The 11,243-nt window shown below is 44.8% G+C and overlaps 1 protein-coding gene across 1 annotated transcript in view; it reads left to right on the top strand.

The window, feature by feature from the left end:
• The window catches only part of Galnt17 (polypeptide N-acetylgalactosaminyltransferase 17), a 390,566-nt gene that overhangs the window by 175,059 nt on the left and 204,264 nt on the right, over positions 1-11,243 (top strand). Inside the window, exon 3 of the mRNA XM_027416099.2 lies at positions 10,245-10,411. Coding sequence (XP_027271900.1) covers positions 10,245-10,411 — 167 coding nt within the window. The remainder of the gene's footprint in view (positions 1-10,244; positions 10,412-11,243) is intronic.

The raw sequence follows: 11,243 nt of genomic DNA, 5'->3' as shown, positions 1-11,243 counted from the left end.
TCTTTATGACTGAGCCATTTCCCCAGTCTCTGGACATTGTTTTAAATGCTTTTCCTGTAGAGCCAAAGCCAGCTTCCATTTTGAATGCTGATGAAACCGAGTCAAGCCACTACTTTAGATGTTTTTATTTTGTGAGTCACAAAGGTTGCTCTGATCTACCATATTCCTCTCAGCTTGGGTTTTCCTCCAGTTTCTGACTTCTTTCTGTTTGTCTTCCCTCACTGTAGTTAAATGACTTTTCAACAGCTCAAAAGCGACAGACTACAGATTCCAACTCAGGCTTCAATACAAAATTTCTGGTCTGCCCTCCTTGTTTCCTAACCTCTGGGTCTTGGTATTATGATGTGACTTAGTTCTCTCTTCTAAGAAACTCAGAGGAAGTATCTGGCACAACCCTCCATTTCAGAAGTTTATTTCTTCTAACCAGTTATCCCCACTGGGGCCCTGCCCAACCATTTTCCCACAATACTACAACGTCTCTGGGTGTGAGAGACAGGGTGCATTGTGTGTGTGCACACGTGGAGGCTAGAGATCAATGTGGAGTGACTTCTTCAAGTACGATGCATCCCATTTTCTGAGATCATGTTTTTTCAAGGAACCTGAGGCTTACAGATTAGGCTGGGCATGCTGGCCAGTGAGCACCCCTCAGCCACCTGGGTTGTACCTGTCTCCATTCCCAGTGTTGGGTTTACAGGCCTGCACTATTTGCCTTGCTTTTTACATGGGTTCTGGGGATCTGAATTCAAGTCCTTATTCTTACGCAGCAAACACTTTAACCCCCCCACCCAGCCTTCTCCACAACCTCCCAATCTCAAAGTAGGTTTGATCATATGGAATTCACAACCCAGGCTAGCACTTGGGGGAATGATGACCTTTTTATGCAAGTGCATTCAGATGAGATGGTAAAACAGCATTTTAAGGAGTTTTTGTAGACACTCGGCTAAAATTCTTTTCATCAGAGTCTGTTGGCCATCACTTGTGACAGCATATTTTGTCACCATGCTTCCTGCCTGCTGTTAGATTGGATGAAAAGGTTCCCTAAGCATGGAGGAGTAAAGACAGTGAGGCTTATGTATTGGGGCTGAATATCCAGTGGGGACTCCTTTTGAATTTACTTACTGGGGCTAGAGAAATAGCTCAGTGGTTAAGAGCCTTTTAAATTATTTTAATTTTTTTTTTTTTTTGTGTGTGTGTGTGTGTGTGTGTGTGTGTGTGTGTGTGTGTGTGTGCATGTGCAGGTGGCCACAAAGTCCAACGAGGAAGTTGGATGGCATGGAGTGGGAGTCAGTCAGTTGTGAGCCACCCAGTACTGGTTGCTGGGCACTAAACCTATGTCCTCTGCAAGAGTAGTCTAGGCCCTTTCCAGCTCCCCCGTCTTCAACTTCCAGACTCTGAAATGAATAGTCTTAATTCACCAGATCTGCCATTCTGTCTGCTGAGACATGTGGATGTTGCCTATAATTCTCTGACTGTCTAGTGAGGTGGTTCTCAACCTGTGGGTTGTGACTCCTTTGGGGTCGAACAACTTTTTCACAAGGATTGTGTATCAGATATCCTGAAGATATTAACATTAGAACTCACAACAGTAGCAAAATTACAGTTATGAAGTAGAAACAAAATAGTTTGATGGTTGGGCGTCACCACAACATGAGGAACTGTGTTAAAGGATGGAAGCATTTGGAAGGTTGAGAACCCCTGGTTTAGTGCATTCTTTAATCATCTTCAAGGAGGGCACAAAACAACACTTGAGTGTTTAATCTTTGGATTCTATCTGTCTATCTATCTACCAATCCTTCTTCAAGCCACACCCTAAATCTTATTCTTCCCAACAAAAGTAAGTACTGTTGACTGTATGTTTCTGAGGTTCTCTTATGCTGGGTGTATTGGTTACTTCTGTATTGCTGTGCCCTCAGTACCCAACAGAAACCAATGTGAGAAAGGAAAGTTATTTTTGTCAAGGTTTCAGTCCATCATGGCAGGGAAAGCCAGAGAGACTGTGTGTCAGGGCCCATTTCCATTGTGATGGACCAGAAAGTAGAGAGAAAACGGACAGTATGGATGTGTGACTCTGAGCCCCCAACCCCTAAATCTTAACCTCCTATAGTTCAGCTCTGCCTGCCCAAGCTTACCCTGCCTCCTAAAGTAGAACCTGAATTTGTGGACCAAGCATTCACAACTTGAACCTGTGGGGGGTGGACAATTCAGAGTGAAACCCCAGTGCAGGGAGTGTCTGTTTCCAATTACTTGTTAATTTACACCCTCCTCCCATGTGTGTGTGTGTGTGTGTGTGTGTGTGTGTGTGTGTGTGTGTGTGTGTGTGTGTGTGTGCAGGCCTGCATGTGTCACAGAGCATGTGTGGAGGTCAAAGGAAACTTATGGGAACCAGTTCTCCCCTTCCAGGATGTGGGTACCAGGGATTGAACTCAAGTTATCAGACTTGGTGGCAAGCACCTTTACCTACTGAGCCATCCTGCCTGCCTGGGGTACTATTTCTTTTCCTTGTACCAGTCAGTCTCTGGAACACCCATTTCTTGTTGAGATTCTCTGTATTTTCTGCGCTGTTTTTGCACAATGCTGTTCTCGTCATCTGTGGAGACAGCCCCCCTTCTCCCAGCTCTCTCTTTGCAAGCCATACCCTAGAAGTTGCCTACTGGTGCTTCACAGTCCAGATCACATTTTATCTCCTGTGTCAAACTTTCCTGGGTCCTCATCTATCTCTTCCAAACAGAAATTAGCTTCCAGAGCCTCTTGAACAAACCTCTTGCGTGGCATTTATCTTTCGGTGTCGTATTCATGATTTACACATTTCTTTTCTTTTATGGAACTGTAAGATTTTCCAGGAGGAGACAGTAAAGAATAAAAATAAGTTCTGAGGCCAGGGAGATAGCTCAGTGAGCAAAGGACTTTCTGAACAAGGGTGAGGACCTGAGTTCAAATCCCAAGAACCCACATAAAGTTGGACAAGGTGGTGCATCTTTTGTGATCCCAGATCTCCTATCTGAGGTGGGAGATGGAGGCAGGAGAAACCCCCAAAGCCTGTGGTCTAGCTAATCTGCTAAACCATATGACAATGAGCAAGAGATGGCACAGTATTCAGGAACACTTGTTGCTGCTATTGAAGAGGACCTGATCGGTTACCCTCATCCACAGACATCAGTGCACAACCACCTGTAACCCCAACTCCAGGGGATCTAAGATCATCTTCTGTCCTCTGGGGATACCCACATGCCTATACCCCCATACACACATATGCACATAAATAGAAAAATAAGTTTTTTTAAAGAGAGACATTGTTTCAAACAAGGTGGGAGGCAAGGACTGATACCCAGGGTGTTGAGACACTCATGTACACCCAGGTACACACAGGGTTTTGCTGTTGTTGTTAATTCTGTATCTTCGACACCTTGTAGGTTCGTGACAGATGCTTAATTTTTCAAATGTCATGGCAAAGCTAATGTTTGTATATGATGCAGACATGCTTGTCCTTTGGTCTGTTCAAAATGAGGGAACAGGGAGTCAGTCATCTTCCATCTGTGATCAAAATCGAAGCATATCTGCTCTGTGCAGTTTCCTTGTTTTTTTTTTTTTTCTTTTTTCTTTTTCTTTTTTTTTTTTCTTTTTTACATTGACAAAGCCAGTGGAGTGAAAACCATTGGGGTTTAAATAAAGTCACCATCCCTTGGAAGAGGAGATTCTTCCCCAGTGATCTAATATGGCATCTTCAACCAGGCATAACAGGTGCCCTGGAGGGCATTTAGTGTTCCTACAATTAGAGGCCCTTCTTTAAATATTTGACATCCCCAAATGAAATTCTCTGCAGCCCACTGCAGGCACAGGCCAGCAGAAAAGTGTATTCATCAATTCTCCATCACTGTAACAAAATACCCAAGGCAAATTGACTTATAAAGGGAAAAGGTTTATTTTAGTGCAAAAGTATGAGAGCTTTCCATTCTTGATTGATGGGCTTCGTGTGATGGTTTGAATTAGAATTGACTCACAGGCTTGTGTTTTGAATGATGACTCTGCAGTTGTCGAGGTGCTATTTTAGGGGATTCTGGAAACTTCAGGAGATGGTGCCTGTCTGACAGACAGACAGAGGCCACTGGGGATGGCTAAACCATCCTATTCACCTATCTGTGGCTTCTGACTCACCTTACATTTCTTAGTTGGCTTGAAGTAAGCAGCCTTGGCCATGTTGTCTGGTGATCTGCCTATGGGCCTTTGGAAGGTGTTTAAGATCCGCTCTCAGGCCAGGATGAAGCTCAGTTGAGAGTGTGCTTGGTTTACAATCATCAGAACCTGTGTTCCATCCCTGTGTTACAATGGACAACCTATGACTATAGATACTCTACTTATTTTTGTGGGGAGTTTTTGTTGTTGTATTGTTTTTTAGTTATTTGTATCATCTGCTTCCTTATTTGTCTTGTTTTAGTCTATTTAAATAATAATTCTTTTAAAAAAGATGTGTGTGTGTGTGTGTGTGTGTGTGTGTGTGTGTGTGTGTGTGTGTGTGTGTGTAAGTTGGCAATAGGTCCCTGGAACTGAAGTTACAGGTGTTTGTGAGTGACCTGATGTGGGTGCTGGGAACTTGGTTTCTTTGCAAGAGCATCAGGTGCTGCTAACTACTGATCCATGTCTTTGATCTTAATTTTGCTTCTTGAATTTTCATCATTAAGTGAGGCAGTCTTCTCTTCAGCTATTGCTGTAAATTATATTCCATTTGCAGTTTGCCGTACCCTCATTTTCTTTGGGGAGCATGACTTGTGCTATTATTAACCTACTATGTTTCAACTTTGGAATTCTTTGACATCCAGAATCTGCAGATACTCATATTTTTTCTTATATTTGGAATTCTAAACTTAGCTTGTTAAATGTAAAATTTATCTTGGAGTGTGTTCAGAGGGTAGATGCTCATGATTTTATCCAATAGAGACTAGAGTCCCAGCACCATTGACTGATGAATTCTCTCCTTTGATATGTTGTCAGTCCTTGGCATAGACTCTCTGAAGTCTATGTCTCTTGGTTCTGTTTAATCTCTCAGAACCCACAATGTAAATGAGGATGACCCTGGACTCCGATCCTCCTGCCTCTGCCTCCAGAGTACTGACTGTAGGTGTGTACTACCAAGCTTGCTTTAGGTAGTGATCGGGTGTAAATCAGGGCTTGCTGGATGAAGAAAACTAAAACCAAATCAAACAATAAAATAGCAAAACCATTAGAGCAGTCTAGATTGCTCAGAAGCAACAGAGAAGGGGCAGGTTTTCTTTCTCTGAGAAGAGAGAGTATCATGGTATGGCCTTTTGTTTCTGGGAAGAACCCTGCTGGTCAAGTGTACAATTGGTTGGATCTTAAATAAAGCTATTTACTCTTCCCAGATTACATAATTTCTTAATGCCCCTCCAGCCCTCCTGCAGCAGCCAGGCCAACCCCTCTCCTTCAACCAGGCTTCAAAAGGTACCAGGTTAGCTGTCTCCCAGTAATGTTGGGGGCATCACTCTTGTCTTGAGTATGTGGAGGTTTTCTTTGCTCTGACCTAAAACTGTCTGCACCAATTTACTCTTAATTATTTTTACAGATTCTATTCCTGGGCCACTGCTTAATAAAACTCTAGGGGTTTTCTTTTCTTTCTTTTTTGCTTCAGTATAATAAGATCAGTTGTATCAGACCCAGGTGGAATCATCTACTAAACTGAGGGTCTGAAGGGTACCCACTGTGCTCCTACATGTCTGTGTGTGTCCTCCATTCTCTTTCAGACAAAGAATTTAAGTATAAGAGAGTCAACTCTGTTCAGAACCTAGGCTAAAGGTAAATCCACACCCTTTCATTAAAAATAAAGGAAAGGGCAAGGAAGGAAGGAAGGAAAGAAGGAAGAAAGAAAGGAAGGAAGGAAGGAAGGAAGGAACGAAGGAAGGAAGGAAGGAAGGAAGGAAGGAAGAAGCCATTCTTCCCATAGAGGTGTGGACTGTTCTTGCCTGTACCAGGACCTCCCGCTGTATCTTAATATGGCTAAGGAGAGTGGGGCCCCCTTGATTTTTTTTGACTAAAGATGGCTGTCCTTTGAAAAGCAGCTCCTTATGACTCAGAAAAAAAATACTTCCTAAGTAGCCATGGAGCCAGAAAGTGAGCCATCCAAGAATAAAAAGTACCTTGGGGGAATATTCCAGAATAAATGTTTATAGGAACCAGACTGGCAGAGAAGACGTGGGGCTTTATGTGATCTTGACATGGTGTTGCCCACCTACAGAGGTGTTCTTTTGGCTAGGAGGGCCTGGTTAAACCCTTTCCAGCATGCTCCTGAGTCAAACTAACTAAAGGTATAGATTCCCTCCCCAGGATGGTGAGATCAAATGCATACCCCCACAACCTCATGAATTAATTTCTGGAGTTTCTCTGGATTCGCTGGACTCTAAGATAAGCACTTGTATGGTGGAGTGGGCTAAGAAGGGCATCACCAAGATGGGTAGGGCAGACCTTGGGAGCTCTAATGCTAGAGTAGGCAGCTTTTCAGGAGGCCTGGCTAATGAGGTATGTGGCTCGTCTGATAGGAACCATGGAGCTCAAGAGGAAATTAAACCACCCAGCAAAGTATGCATTTCCGCCCCCCCAATAATGAGAGTGCCAAGAGAGGAACAGCATGGATCTGCGTTATTCCACCCCACATCTCATTTTGCAAGGTCTGCTGTTGCTAAAAATGATGCTATTCTCTTAAGATACAGGCAAGGCTTGATGAGGAAGGATAAGCGTAACTGGAGCGCCAGGCTGCAGGATGTCCTTGACCCAGGCAGTGTGGAGCGTTTGAGCCCTGATTAGTAAATCAAGAGAGACAGAAGCATGGTTGTGCCGGAGATGTCTTTTAAGCGTGGAAGAGCTGTCACCCACATCGTAACTGTAGTGGAAAATAAGTGATACCTTTGATGGAGTGAACAGCAGATGGGGTAAATACATGAGGGACAGGGAGAGTTTCTCATGAAGTTCTTGGAAGGCAAAAAGGAAGAAGATTGGTGGTTTCCCTGGGGAGGGAGAGAAGAGGAATGTGTGGTGGAATAGAAAATAGCAAAGGAAAGGCCTTGGGCATTGGGAGGGAGGTTTAGGAACACTGCCAGGAGCCAGGGCTTAAGGGTAGAGGAATAGGTGGAGAATTTTAGGCAGAGGGTAAAGTTTGTATGTGTGGAGGGGCAGCTTTCCTGGACAGGAAGGAGAGATGACGTTGGAGAGAAAAGTTGGAGCTGTGTTTGGTTCCTTCTTTATACTGTCGTCAACATTTAACAGGAAGAATCTAAGGAAAGAAGGATGAATGTTGGCTCCTGGTTTTATCAGTCCGTCAACTAGAGCTGCAGGGTGGATGGAGCCCAGCAGCTCACATCACAGCAGGCAGGAAGCAGAAAGAGCATACAGGAAGGAATGGAGATAAAATATAGCTCCCAGGAACCCCAGTGACTGATGTCCTCCAAGCTTCACTTCTGACCCTTTACCACCTCCCCATAATGGCACAGTATCATGACTCCATTAAGGGACAAAGCCACGTATTAAGTCAGAGCCTTCATTCTAGTTTCATTTCTGTTCCTGTGATAACAAAGAAACCTGGAAAAACAAAAACAAACAAACAAACAAACAAACAAAAAACAAAAGTCTTCAGGCAGAAGTTCATTTTAGTTCCCAATTCCAGGCCACTGCCCATCATGTGGGAAAGCCAAGGCCAGAATTTGAAGCACCTAGTCACATCATATCCACAGTGAAGAACACAGAGAAATGAATTCCTGCATACCTACCACTCAGCTCACTCTCCAGTTTTATACAGTTCAGGACCCACCCTAGGGAATGGTGCCACCCACAGTAGGCTGAGTCTTCTCCACCCAAATAAGGCATTTGAGGCAAACCCGCCCCCCAGACATGTCCATGGGCCAGCCTTATCTGGACAATCCCTCATTTTGACTCCCTTCCCAGGTGCTTCTAGGTTATATCACGTTGACAATTAAAACTATTGGTCATGCTACTAAAACACTCCTGCTGCTATGCCTTCTCCACCTCTAAGCCTGACTGTGAGGGAGGTTTTAGGTAGGTTCCTTCAGCTGGAAACAACCGTCCTGAACGTGAGCTGAGCACCATTGATCATCTCTCTCTACTTTCAGACTGTGGATGCAACTGGCCAGCTGCCTTCTGCTGCTCCTGCCATGCCTTCCCCATTGCGATGGAATATGCCAGCAAAGTGTGATTAAAATAGTCCCCCTTTGCCTGAGGTTGCTCTTGTTAGGTATTTTGGCACAGCAGTGAAAATAGTAACTAAGACACCAGGGAAGGGCTAACAGAGGGAGGGAAAAACCAGAGCAGTCCCAGAACTGGGGGTGTAAGAGAAGGTCTCATAGGAAAAAGGAGAAGAAACTGGTAGGGAAGGAGGATGGTGGTTGGAGCTGGATGTGGCTGAACACAGCGTTTCTGGCATTGCAGAGCAGGCCAGTGAAGGCCAGAGGAGTTTGGAGATAATTTCACTACAGCACCAATATTCCTAATAAGCTAGTTCCTTGAGGTGGGTCAGAGACTCCAAGGAAGGAGGCTCTGACAGGAAAGAGGGGTTACAGTGACAATGTTACATGAGGTAGGACAGGCTGATCGGTTGCAAATATCTTCCAAAATAAAAGCAGTGTGTTAGTTATGGCTCCTCAGAGGAAGGTAAGCAAGTGTGTGTGTGTGTGTGTGTGTGTGTGTGTGTGTGTGTGTGTGTGTGGAGAGAGAGAGAGAGAGAGGAGAGAGAGAGACAGAGTGAGACAGAGAGAGCTCTATCTTTCCTTCTTGCCTGAAAGGACTAGAGGCTGTTAAGATAAGAGAGCAGCACTGGGGAAGTGGCTCAGTTGGTAGAGTACTTGCCTAGCATGCACAAAGTCCCAGGTTCCATTCCCAGCACTACACAAACTGAGTGTGACGGTGCACACCTGTATGTAATCATAGCACTTGAGAGGTAGAGGCAGGAAGATCAAAAATTCAAGGTCAACTTTAACCAAAGATTTAAGTGTTTGGAGTAGCTAGGCATTAGCTAGCTACGTGAACTCTCATCTTCAGTACAGAGAGTAATGGGCTGAGATGCAGCAGCTGCAGACTCCCAGACTGAGCATGCAAGACCAAGTCCTGAGACACCTGCTGGTATATCCTTACTCCTTGGATCACCACCCAGTGAGATGACTTCTGCCAACAGCTCAAGAGCCTATCAATGAATGGCCATTTGCATCCCTTCTGTGTCCCTCATCAGTGAATTTACAGGGCCATAGCAAAAATAAGGCTGTGAGATCCATGAATCCCTGAACCATCTCCTCAGGAGGCAGGGATGTATATTGTAACAAAACTTTATTTTCCTCTGAAAATTGCCAGTGTGATTCATGCAGCCTGCCACAACCCAAGCTGTTCAGCATAAAGAAACAAAGGTCTCCCTCCCTCCCTCCCTCCCTCCCTCCCTCCCTCCCTCCCTCCCTCCCTCCCTCCCTCCCTCCCCAACATGTCCCTCCTACTCCATCCCTTCATCTCCTTTCCTTTGTTCGGATCCTCACGCTTTCTTTTATGCACAGTGCAGTCTCACAGAGGCAGGATGAGTTGGATCTTTGCACACCTTTTGTGCAGGTGTGTGTGTGTGTGTACGTTCACATGTGCAAATAGCGGCCAGAGAACAACAATGTCGGCTATCATTTTGTCTTGTTTTATTTCTCTTATTTAATTTTAACGTTTTATTTTGTGAATAGGTGTTTTGTCTGCATGGAGGTCTGCGCACCATATGCATGCCTGGTGTTCATGAAAGGATGTCAGATTCCCTAGAATGTTATCCTTAGTTCTATGGCAAGTTTGAGGACGGCCTAGAATATCAGAGACCTTATCTTGAAATAAATATAGAAAGATGGAATGCCAAGGGAAAGTGATAATTTCTCCCCTTGGCAAAACCTGGTGAGAAATTGGCTAAAGTCTTCTGTGTTCAGCCACATCTTGTGCGCTTCCTTTTTTATTATTTTTTTAAAGATTTATTTCATATGTATGTGTTTGTGCTCCTGAGGGTACATGCGTATGTGAGCCGCATGAATGCAAAGTGCCCATGGAAGCTGAGCAATGGCATGAGATGAACCGGCATTACGGGCACTTGGGAGCTGCTTCGTGTGGTTGACCTGTGTCCTCAGCAAGAGCAGTGCATTTAACCTCTGAGCCATCTCTCCAGCCTCTTGTGTGCTGTCTTGCTTTCTCTGACAGCCTTCCTGTTCTCCCTTCCCCAGGTGTAAGGAGCTCAAATACTCCAAGGAATTGCCCCAGATATCCATCATCTTCATCTTTGTGAACGAGGCCCTGTCTGTGATCCTGCGGTCAGTCCACAGCGCTGTCAATCACACACCCACACACCTGCTGAAGGAGATCATCCTGGTGGATGACAACAGCGATGAAGGTATGGGGGAGGACAGTCTGCCTGTAGGACTCTGTGCCAGTAAGAAAGAAATGCCGCCTCTGTTCCCAAGGGAACCATGCTAGTGTCCATGTCTCTTGCTCCCTGGAGCATATTGGAGGAAGGGAGAATCTTGGCAGACATTGGTATATGACTGTGTGGGTCCTCTCTGGATCCATGCTGGCTACTTTTAACTGTCTGCTTGATACAACCTTGAATTGCCTGGGAAGAAAGTCTATTCTCTAGATCAGGTTGGTCCATGTGCATCTCTATGGAGGATTGTCTTGATTGTTAGTTAATTAGGAGGGTCCAGCCCATTGTGTGTGGCACCATTCCCTAAGGAAGGGATCCCGAGCTATATGAGCCAGAACAAAGGTCCAATGAGAACTACAAACAAGCAAGGGTCCATCTGCTTCCACTCTTAACTTCGGGTAGTTTAGACTAGCCCTCTACCATTGAATTGTGAGCCAAATTAACTCTTTCCTCTTCTAAACTGCTTTGGGTCAAGGTGTTTTATCATGGTAAGAACAACAAAATGAAACTAGAACAAGCTCTTATAAAATTACTAGGTGGATGTGCACTGGGGAGATATCTTAGTAGGTAGAGTGCCTTTCCCATATGCATGAAGACCTGAATTTAATTTCTCAGAGCCCATGTTTTTAAAAATCCATGTGTGGCATATTGACATGTGCTTATAGCCCCACCACAGGGGAGACAGACATAGGATGATCCCTGGGACCCATTGTCCACCCAGCCTCACCCAATCAGTGTACTACAAGACATTGAGAGACCCTGTCTCAAAACACAAAGTGGACAGTTCCTGAGGAATGATACC

The sequence above is a fragment of the Cricetulus griseus genome, chromosome 4 (assembly GCF_003668045.3).
Source record: "Cricetulus griseus strain 17A/GY chromosome 4, alternate assembly CriGri-PICRH-1.0, whole genome shotgun sequence".
NCBI lineage: Eukaryota > Metazoa > Chordata > Mammalia > Rodentia > Cricetidae > Cricetulus > Cricetulus griseus.
Note: the sequence above shows the minus strand (reverse complement) of the source record. Positions and strands in the feature narration are given on the sequence as shown.